The sequence below is a fragment of the Mesoplodon mirus genome (assembly GCF_964341445.2).
Source record: "Mesoplodon mirus genome assembly, chromosome: 11".
Classification (NCBI taxonomy): domain Eukaryota; kingdom Metazoa; phylum Chordata; class Mammalia; order Artiodactyla; family Ziphiidae; genus Mesoplodon; species Mesoplodon mirus.
The window spans coordinates 1,035,314-1,059,641 of record NC_138987.1 but is presented as its reverse complement, the minus strand read 5'-3'; the positions used below and the strand labels follow the sequence as shown (position 1 = coordinate 1,059,641).

At 35.5% G+C, this 24,328-nt stretch overlaps 1 protein-coding gene across 1 annotated transcript in view; it reads right to left on the bottom strand.

Annotated features, from left to right (window-relative positions):
• Positions 1-24,328, bottom strand: part of TRHDE (thyrotropin releasing hormone degrading enzyme) — a gene marked incomplete at its 5' end in the record, with an annotated part of 402,285 nt that overhangs the window by 170,454 nt on the left and 207,503 nt on the right. The window contains 2 exons of the mRNA XM_082636310.1: positions 12,067-12,180; positions 14,948-15,102. Coding sequence (XP_082492436.1) covers positions 12,067-12,180; positions 14,948-15,102 — 269 coding nt within the window. The remainder of the gene's footprint in view (positions 1-12,066; positions 12,181-14,947; positions 15,103-24,328) is intronic.

The window sequence follows — 24,328 nt, the reverse complement described above, 5'->3', positions numbered from 1 at the left end:
TTATCATCTTTTGTAAACACACAACACAATGCCATATGTGTAAAAATTATAAATTATTTGGATTCCAAGTCTCTTAAAATATTAAAAGAATTTTACTATGTAATTTTATATTTCATCCCACTTTTATAAAGTTCTAAAATGTCCAAAAGTATTTTAAGCTTTACTCAGTTGAAAGTTACCTAGATGTACTTGTGAAGTATAATGTCATTATTTAGCTGATTAGTTAACATTTTGTGGATAGCTAAATCATACTGATAAATGAAATAAAACTAAAGATGTAGTGAAAATAAGTGTTGCTTCTATATAGTATTTCTTAAAAATTAACATTTCAAAATCTCATGTTTAAAATACACATGCCTAGGATGTTGATAATCATTTTCATGTGCAGCTTGTTAAAACAGTCCACTTATATTAAAGTCAGACTTATGTAAACACACATATATGCAGTAGGCATTAAAGAATAATTTTAGAAATAATCACCATTAATGCCTATAATAAAACAAGCACTGTATTGAAAATTTTACCTGTTTTTTTCCACATAACCTTTTACAGTAAGTGGTACATGAATATAATTATCTGCGTAGATCTCTATTGATTTAACATTATTCTGTGATTTCACATGAACTTTACAATAAGTAACCAAATGTGTTCTATATGCTCTTATTTCTTTTAACTATCAACTACTTTTCATTCACTGCCAAGCCACAAACACTTTAAGATGCCTTAGTCAACGCACTAACTAAAAAAGCAATTATATCTCTATAAGACTATCTTGGATGACTTTATAAGGCTCTCATAATCCCAAATAACTCCCTGCACAGGTTTTTATGAACGGATATCCTCTCAAACATGACTAACACAGAGAGAAGGTGGGTTAAATTTTGAGTCTCTTCAATGACTACATCCTTCAGCTGCCTTATGTTTTGTTTGTAATATCCAGGCTGAATGTGTCATGTCTAATATTATCCAAGATGTGACACAGCTAAGAGAAAATGCTAAGATGAAACACAAAATGTACTGCATTGTATTCAACCAAATTCTGAGCCTTCTGCATACTTACTCAAGAACCTTTAAGATATAGTAATATTGATATGGCAGAAGTCACCATCAATTAGTCATTTACATATTCATTAATTATGATAATCCTGGGTCTTACAGAACAACCTTCAATGTGCTTCAAATAATGTCAGTCACAGTAATAATTATGAACAGGTTGTCTAATTACATAGCTCATTCTGATTCTAGCAGCCCAAAAAAATCACTGTGAACAATCACCATATGCCATGTGCTTTTATATAACCCTCTTAAAATGTTCATATCATATATTTTTTGGATTTCTTGACATTTTTTCCTTCTGTTTTCCTTCACTTATCCAATGTAGTTTTATATACTTTGAAGTTCAATATCCTTTTTATTTCAATGAATGAGTTCTTATATAGACATAGAAACTGCTTATAATCTTTCATAAATTATTTGTTGCCCATAATTTCTTTTTTTGTTGTTAACTTTTGACCAGAATTTTATTATTTGAATTCCTCATAGATGCTATACTTTGGGTTAAATGCCGAGAAATGATGGTAAATAAACAGTCCTTAACTGATGAAGCATATTGTTTAGTGGGGGAGATTGACTTCCTCTTCTTTGCTAATTAACATGAACTCATACCCACTCTTGTACATGTCACTTCAGCATCCTCTGCAGAGAGGTAAGCTTCTTCACCTTTTCAATAATCCTCTCTCTACTTTGGCAGTAAGAATCTTTTCCTCTATCTCTATGCTTAATTGTTTTGAGTAGCTGATAAGACATTTCAATAAAATCAAATTTGCCAGTTTTTTTGATACTCACACGCCTGTTTCTCACATCCATCACAAGAAGTTGCTAATATTTTCAGACAAATCAATAATAAGCTAACAAGGCCCTAGAATATTTGATTGATAAAATGTAATCCAGAGTATTTTTTAACACACACTGACTAATCATCTTAAACAGATTCAATTTCTACTTAAATCCTAATAGAAACTTTCTTATACAATTCAGGTCTGGAATAATTCCAAAAATAGGTTAGCCAACTCCCAGAAGTCATTAACATTATTACCAAGTAGCTAGTTTATTTTATGTTATTTTAATTTATGAAATAAATAATAATTAAAATGACCTTAATTCTGTAACAAAATTTTTATTAACTTGATAATGAAATTTATTAAATAACACACTTTTGTACTTTAATATTTAGTGATATAACTGATCAGTTCATCAAATAATCTAGCTAAATAAAACTTTACACTTGTTGCCAGATCACAGAAATCTGTATATTTCCAATGAAAATAAAAAGCATTAATTTTTCCAAATTTAAAAGATTTACTAACTCATAACAAACAACTCCAGAATACATAAAGTGCTATGGCCAAAAAAGTTAACCAATTCAGAAAGGAAACTCCACATTTATTCCCAGACCCTATATATTACTGTATCTCAAAGTAAGCTACTATAACATTTATAGACTGATTATAAAATAAGCAAAGAAAATCTTTACTACTCAGAATGCAAAATCTGGACTAGCAATCCATTTTTAAAGTGCAAAAATATTAAAATATTAGCATTCCAAAGTCATTCTGAAATGGAACAGTATACTCAAAATTATTATGTGAAGGCAATTTCTTTGCTCTTATTAATTTTTAATATGTGATTCACAAGATACTCCACTGGAAAACATATTTTGGACCCTAAAAGTAATACCATTATACTTAAGTACCTAATAGTAATAGTAATATTTGTAGTAAGAAGAAGAGGAAAAATGTCTCAGAGTTTTAAAACTATTCTGTGACAAAAACAGTACAGGTATTTCATACATATTTTGAATATGGAGAAACAAGATCACACAGCTATTAAGTGTCAAAAATCTGGGACTTCCTTGGTGGTCCAGCGGTTAAGACTTTACACTCCCAACGCAGAGGGCATGGGTTCGACCCCTGGTCAGGGAACCAAGATCCTGCATGCCACACAGTGTGGCCAAAAAAAAAAAAAAATTAATCCACGGGATAGGTAGAAATAAGGAAACGAACTTCATTCTAGGAAACTGTAAAATAGGATTACTCTGACAAAAAATAATTTAATTGGTAAAATACATCTATGAGACTTTGAGGACACTGATGTTCCTACTCATCTGTGTTCCCCATCTCTAACAGAGAAACTTGCAAAGACTGGGCATCCAAAAAATGTTTGTTACATAATGAAAAATGAGTGAGTCAATATAGATTAGTCCCTGGAAATATTTTTTAAATTAGGGGCCCTAAAAACATCAGCAAAATGCTTAGCAACTAATAGAATAATATCATTTTGTTGTGAGAAGCCAAATTATCTTCAGGCCTAGGAAGTGATATAAACCATCATCTCTCAGAAGAAGCCAAAGATTCCAAGAAAAGCACCTTATGGTCTTAAAAAGTAAGACAAAGAAACACGGAGAGTTTTTATTTTTAATTAGTCATCTTCAATATTGTATTGTGTTTAATGTCCTTCAAACTGGACTGATCAAGTGGATAGTCGGGAAGAGAATGTAATTAATGCCAAGTTTTGTTCTTTAGGAGCAATCGAACTAAACCTCTCTTTAATCAGAAAACTTGGGAAATAAATAATAAATAGATAAAAATAGCCCACCGTCACCACAAGCACCACTACAACCGAAAGTACAGAAATATTTTTTTAAAGAACTTATATTCCAAGCAAAGCTGCAAAGCTTAGGGGAAGAACAGAACTTAACTGAGAAGAAAGATACTCAAATTCTAAATAAAAATAAATAGCCATTGTAAATCTAAGCAAATATTAGAGAACATGTTTGATCCATGTAATATAAAAGTGATAGTAGGTAGCTAAATCTTCTTCCTGTTCCATTATTTGGCTAATCCTCTGAGACTTACTATGCTAAATTTTATTTTCCAAACATATCTATGAATATGAACAGTCTGATTGAGATTATGGACCTGTGTTTTTGAGCTACTGCATAAACAAAACAACTTCTGACAGAGGCATGGTTGGTCAACTAAGAGCAAAAAAAAAAAAAAAAAAATCCTCATCTACCCAGACCTTCTAACTGAAACCACCACACTAAAGACAAAATACAGTGTGTATAAGAAGCTGATATATAGCAGGTCTCTGCTAATAAGCCATGAGGTTTATTCCATAGAAATTAGCAAAATGAATGTCTCATTTTGGGTACTTGATAGTTCTTTGAATGAACTAATTAAACAGAATGAATGAAATGTATAACTGAATGGAATGGTAAAAAAGTGCCAGCAATCCATCAAACTAGTTCATATAAAACTAATGTTAACAGCACTCAGGAAATACACCGCTGAACTATAAATAAAATCTTAAGAGAAAATTTTAAATGATTAAAGGAATTAATTGGACACAGGTGGATTTGAAGTAGGTTCTTAGAGAAGAGAAAGCATCCCCACATACCTTCATTTGTAAAGACAAATATGACAAAGGTAACATTCCAATCATTAGAAAGAATTTTATTTCATTAGTCCCAGGGAAAGGTAAAAAGCTAAAGATATAAATAGTTTCAAAAGGGGCTTTTACTTAAGTCTGTGAATGGTAGATCCACAGAGGTTATTCAGCTCAGTGTCAAAACATGTTCTACCCCAAATCATCTTTTTGGATTCATGGTTGAAGAGAGCTGCCTGAGTGGTGGCCTGCATGGTAGTCTAGCCATTACCACACTCTCAGACTCTTAAGAAAAATGACAGCAAAGATGCGTACTCTCAAGATACCTAGCAGAAGGTCTTACTCTATTTCACAGCAAATCAGCATAAGTAAAGTGTTTCATGGTACACAGTAAATGCTACCTAAGTGCTTATTATTGCAAGTGTTACTGGAGTAATTGAAGCAAAATCTTCATCAACCCCAAGTTATTGCTTTTTGCTTTCTCTTGACAGGAAGCTCCTTTACATTTTTTGATTCATATCACTTGAACTCACTACTTTCATGTATCACATCCTTGTCTAGCAACATCTGAACAGTGTTAAAGTAACCTTGATGAAATGGAAAAAAAAAAAAAGTCCCATAAAGTGTTATGGACTGAGACAGTCACTCCTTGCTTAGAAATGAGTGTGTTCTAATATCTTTTAAAGCATATAGCTGCCTGGTTAAGGATGAGTAATAATTAGAAAATTAATGAATTATTCTTTGGTCGTCCTCTTAGTCCCCAGCTTTCCTTTTTGGTTGTGTTCATGTTACAGGTTTTGCAAAGCAAATTCTCTTTAACATATCTGAGATGATACTGAATGATATCAAGTGTTGAACAATTCATGTATCATAAGAAGATAAACGTTTTTACCAAGCGTGGTAAAAGGGACAGATTAAACTGGTATAATCTGCTATTGCAAATCATAAGTATTTGAGAACAATGATGTCTAACGGAACATTTCATCATTTTGATATAAATTTTTGGCATCATCAATTTTTTTGTTTATCAAGTGATGTCTGACCATTTTTAGCAAGTTGGAATATTTTGCTTGCAAACTGCTCTTACCTAAAAAGGGAATGAATGGGTTAACTTTTCCTATATTATTTCTAGATATGAGAAAGGACAGCGTTGCATTATTGTTAGGCTCCAGGTTCAGAAGAGTTTTCTTCTTAGGAAGTGTCTAATCCTGTCAATTTATTGGTTGCTTTTGAAATTCCTAAGGAAATGCAGAAAGACCTTGACACCATGCACACCTGCACACAGTCTTCGGAAGAAATACTTTATTCTGAAGGGAATGCTCATGTATCTTTTATCTCCAAGTTTAAAATATACAAAACCTGAAACCGTTAGTGCCTTTCTGAATATAAATGGCTTTTTAAAATATCATCCTTTAAGAACATACATGAAATTTCAATTTGAAGCTTTGTTTTAAATTTTAAAAATTCACATAGTAGGGCTTCCCTGGTGGCACAGTGGTTGGGGGTCCGTCTGCCCGTGCAGGGGACACGGGTTCGTGCCCCGGTCCGGGAAGATCCCACATGCCGTGGAGCGGCTGGGCCCGTGGGCCATGGCCGCTGGGCCTGCGCGTCCGGAGCCTGTGCTCTGCAACGGGAGAGGCCATAGCAGTGGGGGGCCCATGTACCGCAAAAAAAAAAAAGGTGATGTGACTAAGAAGTACCTCCTAGACATGTACCTGAATGTATAGAAGTATATGTGAATATATGTGAATATGAATGAATTATGTTTGCTTTTTCTTCCCTTTCTAAAGATATCTTAATAAAACCTGATCTTCCATTTGAAGCAGTAAACGAAGCAGATTTACATTTTCTGAGACTTAACACACCTTGATGACAAACTTTTCAAGTTTCCATTTCCCAAACAACTGTGAAGCCAGCAATGTCTTGATTCTTATATAAGATCTATAAGTGTAGACAAAACAAATGTATGAATATATTATAAATATTTCAACTGTTGTTTTATCCTCAAAAATATATTTGTGCCATAAAATTTCTAAGTCAGTTAATGTGCATCAACAGTTAACAAATGACTGGCCTTATTCATTATAATAGATATCCATAACAGGGTTACCAGCGCATCAGTAAGATTGCTTGCATAAAGCACAGAGTCCTAAAATGAGAAAATATTAACCCAATTAGTTATTGTATTAGCCTTAGTGAGAATTATTTTAACACGCTAGTGTAACAGGTGCACTTCCTGGTTTCATTGCTCTTCTTTGCTAGAAATTCTTAGTATCCCTTCAGTCACCACTAGTTAGAACCAAAATCTCTGGCCTGATTCTTAACATGGACATCCTTTCTTGGATTATCCTAATTTGTATACTCTGAGTGTTAGTCTCATTCTCAGTGCATTGGGCCTATACACCTGAGAACTCCTCCTATATTTACTCAGAATTCAGACCTGAATTCTATGAGACCCTTTCCTCTAATGGTACCAGCTGCTGTTCTCTTTGCAGCTCTTACTTCCTCTGTGGACTTTCTTTGTGTTTGTTATACGCCTATTGTCCACCAAAGCCCCAAACTTTTCTAACAACTAATGATAAGGAAACAGCAACCTATTCTCCCAGAATAGAAGGCTACAGCTCCCCAGATTCTCTCAAGTGAGAAAAGAAATTTTTTCTCTTCTTTAAAAAACAAAAGTTGATGTTTTCAGCACACACACACAAAAAGACTTGCAGAGGGGTCCGGAGGGAAGAGTAAAGGGAAAGCATAAAGAAGAAGTCTATTTTGAAGACCGTGACCCCCAGGAGACCCAAGTGAGCACTCCTTCTACTTTTCTTCTAGTCTTTCAATGTAAATGTCACTTTTAAGCTACTGAGAAGGATCAAAAATACCACAGACCCTTGGGACTAGCCATCAGAAGCTTTTAAAATGTTCACATTCAATATGTCAGTCATTTGAGAATAAAATATCATCTACTAGTTGAAAATAATTGGATCACCTTCTAATTTAGTGATTTCTCAGGAGTAGCATATTATATATGGATTTTAAAAATCATAATAGACAAAATACAACTCTATGGAAAATCAAATATATATGATGTATGTGTATATACATATACACATTTATTTGGTATTCAGTATTTATAAAGTAAGATTCTAAAATAAATATTTAATTCCCAAATGGTCTATCTTTGACACCATAGCCCTCCTGGGCAAATATATTTTGATATTGATGAATCATAGGCAATAGTACCAATGTACCAACTACTGTTGAAATGTATATTAACTAACTTTGAAAAGCATGTGAAAAGCTTTCTTCCCTACAGACATTAAATCAAAGCTGGACTTAAGACATGAACAGCTGAACAAGTAAAATATTAACCAAAACAATTTTTTCTCTCTCTAATTTTCTATTTTCCCCCCTCTTGAGTAGTAGAGTGTTTATTATGGTTTAGATTTAAACTGGAAAAAAAATTGAATTCAATAAACTCTGTATCTATTTCAGTTCACCAATGATTTTCTCAACTTCTCTTTGAATAAAAACAAAATAATCTAGGAAGTAAAGGTAATTTTATTGCAATGCCTATTAAATTTAGCAGGCAATTTTTGTTGAAGCACATTAAAATGATACTGAGTCTAATGGCAGAATTCATTTTTACTATTTTAGTCCTGCCCATGATAAAAACAATTGAGAACATTTATCAAAGTTTTGGGCAATACACTTTGAGATATCCTAAGTATTTAGCATAATGAAGTTCAGTTGCATGATTCTCTATTAATAGTTATCTTTATGCCCAGGTATGTGCCCTCATAAAAATTTAGGAAGAATTCCCAGTCTGCAGACTTTATCAGTGTATAAAATTATTGCTGTGTAAAGCTCCTTAGCATCCCAAATTATTTAATAAAAGAACATACACTCATGTTGAATAATTCTCATTATAACAAGTACGTCCTTACAAGGCTACATTCAGGAAATTAAAGGTTACACCTATCATACAGATACAAATTATAGTGAAAACCTGTGCAATATTCACAAGGGATGTGATTTTGCCTGCGTCGGCATCAGGTCTGTAAAATAAGGAGTTCTTCATGGTATCATTTTACTATTAATCCTTTTCCTGTATTAAAGCTCTTTTATTATAGACTTTTTCAAATTTAAATGATAAAGAATTGTTGAAGAATAGTAACTAGGCAGCATGAGTGTTTTCTTTTCTCCCTTTGGACGGCCATCAACAGCATACTGTAACTTAATCATCCAATAATGTTGTCATTAACAACCAACTTTGATCAAATAACATCAAGCAAAAGGACTACTCAACCTATGAAATCTAACCCCAGGCCTGAGCTGAAGAAGTTGCTTCTGTTGATCTTGACACTTCTGTTTGATGAATGAAACATGATATAAGGCTTATGTTCCTATAGAATAGTCCATATTGCCAATATAGATAAGCATTGATTTGGGGAGACTGAGTCTAGATACAAAGATTACAGAAAACTTTTTGTAATCTACACATAATTTTTAGAAATCTAGGGTGTCAAAATAGATTACTAGGGTTGGAAATGTTAGGGTATTTATACATAAAATCAATGCCCCTTTGTAATGGAGCATTTATTATTTTCCAGGTCCATGATACCTACTCACATTTGTATAGCGGTTCATGCATTTCAAAGACCTCGAAAGTTATTTTCTCTTCACAAAAATTATATGTGCTTACCAAGTCAGTATAATCGCCCCCACTTCTCAAATATTAAGGGTGAGTCAAAGAAGTGAAGTGCCTTTCTTGGAATCTGAATTTCTTCTTGCCTATCCATTTCCTGACCTTATATCATACTACCTGGAAAGGCCCATATCTATAAAATGGTATACTTGATCAGTTTATTGGGGAAAAAAATTTCATAGTAGTTTTTATTCCATGTAGTGTTTTTAATGTAAAAACTGATTACTGCTTTAGCAGAAACTGACTGTAAACACATACACACACGTATATACAACCTAAGATTTTACGAACAGTTAAGCAGGCTACACAAGTATACTATCCTAAATCAGAACAAGAGCTTCCTTAACAATACAGTGTAATTCTGGGCTTCCTTATTGCTATTCCATCGAAGGTAAACTGTCATAGCAATCTCCCTAGCAATCTGAAATTGTATTTCAGTGCTTGAGCCTTGGTGTCTAAAAATAATTAAAGCACTGTTTTTGAGATTAGAGGCAAGAGGTCAGCTTCCTGAATTTCTTTACTTCTGACACAAGCCTGACTTCCAGTTTTTCTAATTGAGGCTAAGTTCTAGTGAAGCCCAAGCCTTGTTCTCCTAGGTGAGTTTGTGTGCATATCACAACAGTACGAGTTACTGCTAACACAGCCACCACTCTTGTGCTTTCTAGTATTTCTTTCACTCTCTTGCTGATGCCACTATGAAAAATAGTGCTGACACAGCCTTAAAGTCACTTAATATCCTTTCTTACTTATGTGGCTAACTTAGTCCTAAAATTTTGTTTGCAAAGAAGATATTAATGATCCTTGGAGGAGAATTTGTTTAGAGTCTCTTCTTATAGGTTTTATAAATTTAGTATATTGAGGTACTCTACAACCTAAATTGAAAAAACTACTAAAAAAGCAAAAGTAGCCAATGATCAGACAGTATTTGTAATCTTTAAAATCCTAACATAAAGAGACATAATAATAAAACCTGTTTTCACTATTGCCTAATTAATTGTGAGGGACCTTATTCTTTCATTTCTTAGTTTAATCCATCATTAATTCCTATTTTTGATTATAACATATGGATTAATATCTTACCAGCTCAAGGTTTTTATACTTCCAGTGCATGGTATGTATTCTGTTAAGGACAAAGTCTCAGATGTGTTATTTACACTCTATATTAATTTTCAATATTTCTTATAAAAATGTTCTCCATTTATAACTTAACTGATAAAGATAATGAAGGAATATACAAAATTATTCAAAGATAAAATCCAGTATGAGAACATTGAAACTTGGGATTCACTGCCATGCTAAAACCATCAAAAGCTGTCAGTTTTCACCTCTAGTATAATTCTGTTGATTCCTTTTTAACCTAAGATGTATTTTTATAATGATGAACAGAAAGGATTTTGTCATAGATAGGTGAATGAGCTGAAAAAAAAGAAAAAGCTTACCTATATGAGTAACATGCCATTTGTAATACTAACATCTTTTAATATTGAAACATAATAGAATTATAAATCAGTAATAATCCACAGCATAGTGAAAATTAAATGATAATTTTAAACAAATTTCGTTGAAAGTCAACTAAAAACCAAAATATATTTTTACGAATATTTCAATATCCTTAAACATTTCAGTTTTCAAATTTCATATTTGTTTAAAAATTAATTAATATTGATGGTATTGATAATTTTTCTTCAAAGTTCTTTAAAGACATTTTTAATTAATTTTAATGCCATAATAAAACAGTTCAAGTAAGATTTTTTAAACTGTATAATATATAATGCATACCTAGATACATAAGGCTAAGTAAAATTAACTCACACATTTGTGCAAACGAACCATGTTGCCTTTATAAAATATAAGCAAGACTGGATAATTCAAACATATCAATATGATATTACAATTATAACATTTCTTCTGAGATATGTAAGATCACCTTTCTTACTCAGCAGGAGTTGGTTGAATTTATGGTAGAGAAGTTGTATCATGACTTACAGACATCTTTATATTTTACCTTGGTTTAAATACTATTCAGATCATACTTGCAATCATGACAGATAACTAGATAGTCACATAATAATTTAAACATCAAAAAAGAGTGGTGTGAAATAAATATATATTATCACTCATGCTATGTCACAGGTGAAAGCTTTTGAGCTTCTGGAAGTTGACAAATGTCAGTACTTTGCAACTTTTACATAGTGCCACTTAAAATAAATTTAAAATTCAAGTTCCCAAACATATACCCTGGGTTCTACTCCATAATAACATAGTCACTTACTGATTAATGGAAGCTTAGACCAAATGAAAAACTTACATTAAATGACATATAGAAATCATACCCTCCCTCCACTTTTTCTTCTAGGATGTTCTAGAACATCACTGCTTAAGGTAAAACAAATCCTACTTCAGGTTCAGACGTACAGGTATGGGTATAATGTGTACAACTCTTTATAGTGACCTCTTATTAAATCATTTAATCCTAAAGTAAAAACAGCAATAATGCATCAAAAATTTTAGCTAATTTTTGAGTTCATCACTTTGAAGAAATATTAAGTTCTCATTTTTCTATATATTGAAACATCCTATATACTTAAAATATAACTTATTGATTACTGTTACCTTCTCTATTTTAAGGGATAATTTATCTTTGTTATCAAATACTGCAATCTAAAATATTTCTATTTAGAAAACTTGTACCATTTTGAAATCAGCGTATAACCAATCAGATTCTATTTAGTTCTAATAAACAAAAATATTTTGGACTACTACTGTTTACATTTTGGGTTACTTTTCCTTTATTAGATAGCTTTTTTTTTTTTTCATGCATCGGTTGGTATTTTCAGTCACGTCTGATGATAAGATAAGCCCAATGTAACACAGGATCAACCTTTCACTTAGAGTTCCAAACAACTAAAAAGTGCACTTACCATGTTCCAGCCAGGGTAGAGGTAGTCTGTACCAACAAACTCAAAGTAGTGAGCAAATCCCTCCTTCAGCCACACGTCTTCCCACCACACAGGAGTCACGAGGTCACCAAACCACTGCCGTGACAAATGAATGGGCATCAGATAAAATCGCGTCTATCCCAGAATTATTTTATCTAAAATTAAATGTATTAAACTATGATTATCACAATTGGAATTCATTCCCCAATTGATTTTGTGAGCTTAAAATACGTTGTGGCAACACCATTGATTTATTTGACTACTTGGATGACACTAATTTTCTATAAATGCATTCAGGGAAGAACAAAAATAAAATGTTCAAGGAACACAAGAAGATTTAGCCTGGAGAAGAAAGGGCTCAGGGTAAAAAAAACTGACAACAGCTTCCTTCAAATATTTGAAGACCTAGTATATAGAAGAAGAAAACGCTTGGGTCTTATGGCCCAAGGGGACAAGTCAGTACTAATGGATGGAAATTAGGGTTGTAGATTGGTAGACATTGCTAAAAATGCAGGAGACCCTCTAACAGACTGAAATGGATGAAGGGGGAAAAATACTACCTCGAGAAGTGGTGAGCTCATCACAGGAAGTACCGAAGCAGCGCCTTCCAGTGCCAGAGGCAATTCACAGACGACATCGGCTGATTGAAGGAACTAATAAGGGCTTTAAGATGCTCCACACCTGACTCTCCATGATTCTATGATAATGAGGGTTGGACCAAAAAAATCTCTAAGATACCTTCAGGAAAGTAATGTTGTAATTTATAATTGGTGTTTTGATTAGATCTGGATACATTACTCTGAAATCCTTGCTGAGTTCACCAAAGCTTAAAGGAATTCTTTTTTCATTAGAAAACAAAACAAACAAACAAAATTATACATGGTAACTATCCTACATACTTGGGACTTAATGATGAAAAGTCAGACAATGTCCCTTCTCAGGCAGCTGACACTTTATTGTGGAGGAAGGGACAATGAGATGAGATAGAAAATACAAAATAAGCAAATGAACAATACAATTTCAGATCTTATTAAAGTGTGATAGGAATGGGGGATGGGTCACTTTAGACTGTAAAAACGAAAAGATTCTCTCTAAGCAGATGACATTTGAGCTCAGACTTTAATGATAAGAAGAAGCCATGAGAAAGCCTTAGGCAAGAGGATTATAGGCATTTGTAAGTAACCCTTAGTGTGAAGACTCTAAGTGGGAGTGAGTTATTTAAGAAGCAGAAGGAAAAGGTAGTCAGACAAGTATCAGATCATAGCTTTACTGCTTTAGGAGCTAGAGGAAAGAGCTTGGTGGCTGAGCATTTCAATATTAATGAAGTATCACTTACTCAAGAGGATCTCTAATAGAAATACAAATAAGAGATAACTCTGAATATGCTGATGACCACAAAACAAATGATATTTAAAACATTTTCTGTTCTTGATCAGAAAGTAATGTTTCTTCTCCCTTAAATTGAAAGCCTGTCTTAAGAATTGTGACAATAAATAGGTCAGGAGAAACGGTAATGTAGAAAATAATTTGGTAATGACAGTGGAAATTATTATGTGTTTCTCCCAGCTTCTGGCTCATTTCCGCATAGTAAGTAGCCAAGCACCACTAAGCTAGAACAAGAAAGTAACTGAGAATCTGGAACAAATGAAATCCAGTTCTAGAAACAATGATCAGTGTGTTCTTATTTCAACAGAACTCTACATGTAACTCGTTTCTAGGAACATTCAAAAAGGACATTGATTTGCGTCAAAGAATTGTATGTTTAGCTAGAAACCATTTTTAGCATAACAGAAGAGCCCTGGTTATCTCTGCAATGGATACCCTTAAGTCTCTGCAGCAAGGAACACACGCCCAAGCTGAGCAGCATGACAGGTACAAACATCTACAGGTTCACTACAAAAGGCTGACATATAGGTAAATGGTCATATGGCCTAGAACAATTTATCATAAGTCCCTATTCATGTATTATCATTTAGCTGTTCAACCTCTTTTACTAACAACATTTTCCACTTCACTTTCTTAAGGTTTTCAAGCTTTTTAAAAAGATTTTGGGTTAGTAACAAATTGAAGTTGTACAGTATCACACTGTGATTTCTGGTGTTTTCACTTAAAAACTATCCATAGTTTCTGGTAATCAGGACAAGGATTGCTTTTTATTAGCACAAATGTTTATTTTCAGTTATTTTTTTCACTAGAATCAAGATTCTAATAAGCATTGTGAAATCTCTGTAATACCTTCTACTCATTGTAAGAAAGTACATAAAATCAAAATGAAATTAATTTTATCTTAGCTTCGTGATAAAGCTGGCAAATTTACATATGAATTTCTAAACATGTCAAGACAAAAAAATATCAATCATTTGAGAACAAAGAGGCTGTCGCAGACTTAGTGAAAGACTTCCTAAGTGTCTGTGTGATGGGAGAAGGGGAATAACAAATTGATTTCAGCAAAAGCAAATTTTGACATGTACACAAAACTCAGCTGCATCTTTCAGCAATGCAATAAATCATTGCCATCACTGCACTCACCATATATACACACCAATAATCACAAGAAAATAGAGCAAGGTTGACGAAGAATAGTGAGTGGATAGGGTCTCCAAAGAGGCTGCTGGGTAGCAGTGCCATCTTACTCCTCAACTAACCTGAATGACAGTTACTTATTCAACATGATCCGTGTGTTTGCTTTCGTTTGTGACATCATTTGAGAACATCCTATCTTCCAAAAAGAACTACACGGTGCTCTATACGATTAAAACTTAATTGGGAGGATAATAACATAGCTCCTAATCTAAGTATCTGAAATCATTCTACATTCTTGATAGTTTGCAATTATACTTACACCTGATCCTTTTTCTCATACCTGGTGACATATCTCATGAACAATGACCATGGTGACATCCAGCAAATAAGAAATAGATGAAACACTGGGATCCAGCAGTATTCTTTGTTCCACAAAAATACTTAGTCCCCAGTTCTCCATAGCAGCATACGGATGCTTAGGCACAGCTAAAAGATCTAGAAATAGAATAAAACAATTCCAAAGGCTTTAACAAACATGTCAGATTCTAAATTCATATCCGACAAAAGTCCAGAAATCCTAATTAGAAGAAATACTTGTTCTTTCTCAGTAATTTTTTTTTCTAAATTAAACTACCTGCCATTTCTACGTGACAGCAGAAATATAGGCTATCACTGTAAATGCTGGCCATATCCATCCATCACAGTTCATTTTCAGACCCAATGCTGTAGGAGGTTGGAAGTATCAGCACCATTATTGATGGGCCTATTCTAATAAGTTGCAGAAAGTCATGGAAACCAAATGCGGCAGGAATCTGCAGAGTCAAAAGGCATTGTGCCTTCCAATGACAATATACTCAGCTCAGTGCAGTACATGCTGTACTCCTGCTTTTACCTCAATATTGTTTAAAAGAAATCTCACATCAGTTTAACAATCCGACATGCCATATTTCTACTTGCTTAATTCTAATGTATTTTTTGAGTTTTGTTAAAAATAAAATATTACATGTAAATATAGCTCAGATAGAGAAAACTAAAAAAGTAGATGTAGTGTCAAAAGGACTATTGAGGGGGGCTTCCCTGGTGGCACAGTGGTTGAGAGTCTGCCTGCTGATGCAGGGGACACGGGTTCGTGCCCCAGTCCGGGAGGATCCCACATGCCGCGGAGCGTGCGCGTCCGGAGCCTGTGCTCCGCAATGGGAGAGGCCACAACAGTGAGAGGCCTGCGTACCACAAAAAAAAAAAAAAAAAAAGGACTATTGAGGGAACCTGCAGACTCTGGTCCTGGTCCTGCCTCCACCATTAATTAAATATATGACATCAGTAAATCACTTTAATTTCTCAAGACCACAATTCTCTCACCTATAAAATAAGGTTATTAGACGTCATGATCTCTAAAATCCCTTCCAGCTCCGAAAATCTATGATTAGATGATTCTAAGATTTGTGCTTATTTTAAAAGGTTGTAGAGGTATTATCAACGTTTGCTTAAGGTGACACAGTAAGTACATGCTTTGATGCACTCCCTCTGCTCAAACACATAGCAATGATAAGTAAAATATTAAAAGGAAAAACAGAAAATCATCTCCAGGCTTGAAAATAAACCTCTCCATGGACCAGAAATGGTACATAAATGCAAAGCAGTGATTGCATGTGAAGCCACGGGCAGTGGCATTTGGGAACTGGATCCAGCAGGATCCACCGGAGCCAAAGGCATCTAAGCCAAGCTGATAACTTGTTGCCAGGGGCTGAGGTAGGGCATGCATGTGCAGAAGGACTAAATGTAGCTGGTGCTCAACGCTGCTTGGGAAAGCTAGCAAGCGGCCACGTAAGGATTCGAACCCAGGCAACGTGGCTCCACTTTCCCATGTAAACCCTGGACTAACTCCCTAGGATGCTAAGAAAATAATGGTACAAAAATGTTTGCTGCAGTATTCTTTGTAAGAGTGAAAAGAGAAAACTGCAAGCCTTTCACCGAGATAACTGACAAAGAAACTGTGAAATAATTCTAAAAAGGAATACCATATAACAACTGAAATAGTCTCACCACTAGATTCTAACACTACACTATGTATCATCACGGATAATCTGAAAAACGTAATGTTGAGGGAACAAATAAGGTGTAGAATGACCCTTACCATATACTACTTAAAAACAAGCAGAATAGTACCATAGATTGCAAATGGATACTCACACATTCACACATATACTCAGACAGACAGTAGTGGTGAAATGCACACACAGTCACACACATATAGGAATGATAAACACCAGATTCAAAATTACGATTGCTTCAGAAAAGAAAGAAGGAAGAAGGAATGAGGGACAGTCTCTTAGGTTCCTGGAACCAATTTCAGCATGTGCGCATGTGGGGCGGGGACGTGGGAGGGTTTGTCCCACGTCTATAAGTAATTCTTGGATTCCGACAGAGTGACCCAGTATTCAACTCAATTCTGATACCATCTACCCGAAGATAGAATCAGATTCCACAGGTTAAGGGTTCAGTCCTACAACACTGCACCCTCCATCCCTACTTCAAAAGCCAGTCCCAAGCCCAGGTTGTTACCTGTGCTTCTGACCTATGGACTAAAGATAAGTCAAGTATGGCCCCTGTATCCACTACATGGAAACATGATAGCTTAACAGAAAAAATAAATAAAGAATAAAAAGTCCTGTGAAAAAGCGAGAAAACAGATTTAGTTGGAGAAGTTCTTGAAAGAGATAGTATCTGAGTTGGACTTGCAAAGATAAGTTGGATTTCGACAGGCAGACAGAGGTACTATATGCATTCATTTATACAAGTATGTATTTACTGAGCATCTCTTTTGCTCAATACAAGCATTGTTTGTTCTGTCATCCAAGCTCCTTGCTCCCTGCTCTCATGGCACTTATATTTATTTGTGGGTATGTGTAGGAAGAGGAGGTTAATTAACAAGTAATAAATGAATGAAAGAATTTTAGTAAATGATAAATGTTACCAAAAATAATAGAGTAAGACAGTGATTGACTGGTAGGGTGAAATGAGTGAAGTGTGGTCAAAGCAGGCATCTCTAAGGTAATCACATCTCACCTGAGATGTGAATAATGGTAGAAGCCAGCTGTCTGAAGATCTGTGGAAGTATTGATACATTGTTCTAAGAATTGATACATTGTTCTAAAAATGCACAGGCCCTAAGGAGGAAATGAGGCTAGCATATTGGATAGAATGAAGGTTGGTGTGGCTGAAGCATATAAAGGAGAAGAGTATAGATGTGAGAATTATACAGAGTGCAAGTACATAACAAATAGACATACCTCTGCTAAAGATTTTACCTTGAGACCTTCCTTAAATATGAACAAACTAGGCAATAGAACAACATTGCGCCAACTCTGCCTGCTACCAGCAGATGGCAATAGCAGTAGCAGGTCTGGGGCCATTTACTTGTAGGAACACGGGGACTCATGGACAAGCCTGTTGCAAAACAGAGGCACTTCTGTTTGCTGGAGTTCTCCAAGAGCCGAGAGTAGTCAGGTCCCCAAGACTAAGTCAACAAATCAGGCCGCACACTGGAATATGGAGTGGCTCAAATGGCACGGAGAGAAAATTCCAGACATGGGCCAGATGCGAGTCTAAGAGTTTGGAATAAAGAAGGTACAGCCAGGGGCAGTCATCAGACATCAAAAACCTGACTAGCAGCCTAAGCAGGTGTGGTGAGGGGGCAGCTGAAGGTTGGTGCCAACGATCTCAGGCAATGGTGACTTAAGTAGGCAGCTGGTGACAGGTTGGTTTCCAGAGATGTAAGGGCAGAGAAGTCAGACCCGAGTAACAAAGCTGTACTTCAGCCAGACAAAGACTCTTGAGCGAATGGAGTCAGATTCAGATAAAGTGATTGAGAACAGAGTAAAACACAGAGGGATCAAGCACAGGAGGCAGCTTCTCAGATGCTCACAGGCTTTACAATAGATACAGGGAACCATGTCTATGGCTGGAAGAAGGAAAAAAAAAGAAAAATTTAAAAATTAGATTATGCTACTACAGACATAATAACCTTCTATCAAAGTACTGAAGAAACTTGGATTTTGTTCTAACAACTATTGAGGCATAATTTAACTGTGTCTCTCTGCTCTATACCTTTATCTCATAAACAGTTCTATATTTTAAGAACACCTTCCGGAAGCATATATCCACATAAAGGCTTGTACACAAATGTTCATAACAGTTTACTTCCAATATGCCCAAACTGGAAATAATTCCAATGTCCATCAATAGATGAATGGATAATGTGTGGTATATCCATACAATAAAATGCTGTTTAGCAATAAAAAGAAATAAGCTATCAATATGTGCTACAACATGGATGAGCTCCAGAATAGCTATACTGAGTAAAAAGGAAGAAAAAATCTATATGTTTTATGATTCATGTCACATAAAATTTTAGAAAATGCAAATTAATCTATAATGTCAAAAAGCAGATCAGTAATCACCTGGGGACACAGATAGGAGGGATTAAAAATAGCAACAGGGGGCTTCCCTGGTGGCGCAGTGGTGGAGAGTCCGCCTGCTGATGCAGGGGACACGGGTTCGTGCCCCAGTCTGGGAAAATCCCACATGCCGCGGAGCGGCTGGGCCCGTGAGCCATGGCCGCTGAGCCTGCGCGTCCGGAGCCTGTGCTCCACAACGGGAGAGGCCACAGCAGTGAGAGGACCGCGTACCGCAAAAAAAAAAAAAAAAAAAAAGCAACAGGAAAGAAAGAATGTCTCTATGTGTAAAACTGAGTCACTATGCTGTACGGCAGAGATTGGCACAGCATTGTAAATAACCTTTGATTAAAAAAATAAATTAAAAAAATAACAACAGGAAACTTTTGGGGGTGATGGATAGGCTCATTATGGTGACGATTTCATGGGTGTATACATATCTTAAAACATCAGATTTTACACTTTACATATGTGCAGCATACTGCATGTCACTATACCTCAAAGAAGCTGTTAATACCTTCAGTAACTGAAATATTCTTTTGCTTAACTTTGAAGATAATAAGATTTATTTACAATGAATTAAATTGTTTCAATTTTTGCAAAATAATTTGTCATGAGGCTATATCCATTAACGTGTGCAACCACAACTCTTTAATATGCCTTGAAAACAGAAGTAAGAAAACTCAAATGTTTCAGAGTCAAACTTACTTGGAAATTTAAAGAAAATCCTGGATAAAATTATGCATAGGAGTCTGCTCCCAGTTAATTACCCTAGTCCTAAAACTATAGGCAGATAACAAATATTCATATAATACTAGTCAATGTGATTACATAAATCACCATAAAAATCTGACTTTCTCTACTTGTTTCCTTCAGTGCACTAGAATTTACTTTCTACCTTTAACACTGTTGAAACAGCTGTTGCTAACTAAGAGCACAAAATCTCATGGAGACCTCTGAGTTCTTACTTTTTTGATACTGCCAAGGTTTATCACACTGCCAATTAGGGTCTGTCATAGAAAGATATCCGTGTTTCTCCTCCACTTCCCAGATTACCCTTTCTTCTTGTTGTTTTTGTTCTTGTTTGTTTAATTTTCTTGTCATCTTCTGATTTTTGAAAACAGAGTTCTAGGATTTCCATCTGTGTGTGTGTGTGTGTGTTTTAACTCATTCTACTAGTTTTCTTTGAGTGTTCTCACCCACTCCAATGTCATCTGTCACCACCCACATGCCCAGATAGCTCTCTTTGAGCTCCAGAGGAAAATATCTAAGCACCTTAGGAGTAGACTGTTAATTGATAGTCCCCCCTCCACAGCCACTAATGTACTATTCCTTCTAGAATAATCCTCTCCCCTGTAATCTGGCTTAAACCTTAAGAAAGCTTTGCAGCTTCCTCTTTTGGACTCTGGGGAAGGTCAGTCACCAAGAAAAATGTCCCACTACCCTAACAACACCGTGCTAAAACGAACCCTGAAACCACGTGGAAATGTTCAAAGAATCATCAAGCAGGGTCTTATAATACATACAAACCGAATCCAGTCTCCAGCATTAGGGGCAATGTTCTGATGTATAACTTCATAAACTAGAAATAGACTTTAATGTATTCTACATTATTAAATAACCACTAGCAAAAAAACCACGTGCAGTATCAGGCCTCTCCTCCCTGCCACAGTCAGATTCTGAGCTCACAGATCAGCAGAGTTTGTTGTCCAGGATCATTTCTCCTCTGGTGACAAGTCATGCTGAATAGAGCTTACAACTAGTTTTGCCTGATGTCACAAACCACACAGATATGTAGACATTACCGAGCTCCATCCAAGAAAGAACATTAAACTCTGCAGTTCTGGTCATCGGCTCCATGGTTTCGCGGTTTGCCGTGCGCAGTGCTCTTCCGCTCGTTTACACTTCTCTGCTCAGTACCGCTCAGAGGCGCTCCCTCCAGACCGACAGACACGTTCTGAACTTTGCCTTGGTTCTTCCACCCTAGATCTATCCTGCTCTCAAAGCCCCAGACTTCGGCACTAACTCTTCCTTCTGTTTCCTTCACCCTTTAAATTTCAGCCTCAATGCTATCTTCCATGCGGTGTCCTAGCAGCATCTCAATCACAATCCAAGTCATCTTTCCAGCACTGCAACCCGGCCCTTCTTGGCAGAGGGCAGTAGACATAGCAGTTAAAAGTTGGAGCTTTAGAGTCCACACTGTTTGGGATCCAAACCCAGGTCTAACATTTACTGGCTATGGAACTTCAAACAAATTATTCAATCTCTCCCAGCTTCCATCCCCTCATTGATAAAGCGGGGATAACTTCCTTGCAGGTTGTTGTGAAGATTCAATGAGATGGTCCGTTTAAAGCACTTAGTCCTGAGCACAAAACATGATAAATCAATGCCATCACTATTTGGGATCTTTCCAGTTCTTCCTCACCTTGGGGAATCAGATTCGTGACAGGCCTTAGCTTGAGAGAGGAGGAATCTTGTCTTCTAACAAAGATGAAATGTTGGCTAATGTGTTATGCTAGGCATTCTGATTTCTGAATTGAAAATGTTGCTTATGATGTAAAGCAATACAGGACCTACCGAAGAACAAACTTAAAAAAAAAAAGTCATAGGACATTCTCATTTTATTATTCAGGGACCCTAAATAAGTTTTAAGGGTATAGCAGGTTAAAAAAAAAAAAGTTGTGTTTTGATTATGCCATGACTGGCACTTGAAGATACTATTTACATAAGCATTCATGCTTAAGTATTAAAAAATAAAACTCCTTGCTCTGACAATTACCACATGTGACTAGTATAAATATAAATTGCATTTGAAATAGTAATATTGATAAGGTAAGATTCATAGAAGTCATCTATTACTGGTATTTATAAAATGAGAACCAACATTTCCTTTCAAGGGCATATTCTGAAGTTGTTTTTACTCACAAACAGATTAGGTACTGAATGGCTGTTTTTAAATTCATTTGACAAAGAGGAGTTTAAGCTTTGCTATCCTTGGATACATTTCCACCAAATTTAAGACCTATATTGGAAAAGAATCTAAAAAAGAGTGGATATATGTATATGTATAACTGATTCACTTCACTGTACACCTGAAACTAACACAACATTGTAAATTAACTAGACTCCAATAAAAATTTTTAAAAAAGAGTGAATTGGTCCTTCAAAGCTTTAAAACAGAACACACTTTCTCCTGATGGACTTTCTATTTGGGCATATTTCCATCCAAAAAGATTAGTTTCAGCTACATACTTTAGCCTATAACAGAATTTTCATCAGTACCACTTGTATTCACTAGCTTAGCATTTATGCTCGCAAACTCCTAGCATTCTCCTGAATTAGCATTAGGCCCTAATATGCATTCAATGTTTTTGCTGATCCTCCTGCACACACTCAAAAGACTTTTTTTTTTTCATTTCTGCAATCACTTTTCCTCGACACTTCCTGATTACTGTCAATTGCAAAGGAGGAACACTTTTCATGGTTTGTCTAATTCCCTTTTTCCCTGAAAAAGAATTTTTATGCCAAAGGACTTATCCCATATGCACAAGGAATGTTTGTCATTTTCTCACCCATTTAATTTTTAAAATTAGCTCTACTTTGATGCCATCATCACATTTTGCATCTTCTCTCAAGCACTTTCAAAACTTACGGTCTTTACTTTAATGGACATGATTGGCATAAACATCAAAAACACACTAAATGATTCCTATCACCATCATTTGGTGACAGGCCAACTTGATTAATGCTTGTTATATAACAAAGATTTGGTGTTATCTAAGAGAATGTAGGTTGTAAGTAAGGTTCCTTTCTGTGAAGCTTTCGTTTACTATATTTTTTCATTTATTCCTAAAATACTTATTCATTACCTAACATAGGCCAGACGGATCTGAACACTGGATATATAAACCCTGAACAATAAAGACACAGTCCCATTAAACCCTCATGGAGTTTAAAAACCAATGGGGAATACAAACAAGTTTAAAAGTATACATATTATAGACACACATGAAGGAAACCGCAGGGTAGTACATGCGCTAACCTGAGTACATGGTATGATGGAAGCAGCACAGAGCAGAGACTAAGAACATGGGCTGTGAGGCCAGATAGCTCAGGTTCAAAACTCCATCCTGCTACTTAGCAGGCTTGTTACTTATCATTTCTGCCCCTCATTTTCCTTACCTGTAAAAGGAAGATGATTATAACTGCTACTATTTCACAGTGTTACTGCGAGGGCCATTGTTGGAACACAACTCTCAAGTATCTTTCACATTTCTGTATGTCTTAAGAGCACAGATACTGACTGGTTTTTGTTCCAGACTATCTTTTTAAGGATATTTGTATAGAAAAAAACAGAGAGAGTGTCTTCTCAAAAGCAAAGGACAGGAGTACATACCATAATTTATAAAATAACTAGATTCTTCAGGGTCCTCACCTATTATATAATCCATTGCATATGCAGGTATCACCTGGACCTCTTTGCGTTGATCTTGTGAATTGGGGCTCAGGGAACTGGCTCAAAAAATGTTGATACTCTGGCTACTGCTATAGCTAAAGGAATAAAGTTTTATTGTCTCTAATCCCAGAGTTTCATGTCTTCCACCAAGTTTCAAGAAACAATGGCAGGCTGACTTGTCAAGCTTGCAAAGAGGGTAAGATAAAATCTCAGACTCTTCTCAGTTCTTGACAACTAGGTGAGTGAGATGCTTGGAACAATACCTAGTTCTCAATAGCTGTTAGCTATTGTAGACAAAAAGCCCCTCCAAAGATGTCCATGCCCTCATTCCCAGAACCTGTGGATATATTAAATTACTTGGCAAAGGGGAATTAAGGCCACAAATGGAATTAAGATTGCTAATCAGCTGACCTTAAAATGGAAAGTATCCTGGATTATCCAGGTGGACTCAGTATAATCACAAGGGTCCTGAAAAGCAGTAGGCAGAAGAGTCGGTGTCAGAGTGAGGAAATGAGAGAAAGACCCTGGAGGCCATTGCTGGCCTTGAAGATGGAAGGGTGTCACAAGCCAAGGAACACGGGGCTTCTAGAAATTAGAAATGGCAAGAAAATTTAGAGATTCTCCCCTAAAGAAAAGACTTTCGTGAGAGCAGTGTCAACCTGCCAACCTACAGAACTGTAAGATAATAAATTCATGTTGTTTTAAGCCACTATGGATGTGGTAATTTATTACAGCATCAATAAGAAACTAATAGAGTATCATCATCATCATTACCTTTATCACTTTTACTATATTGATAAATATGCTATAT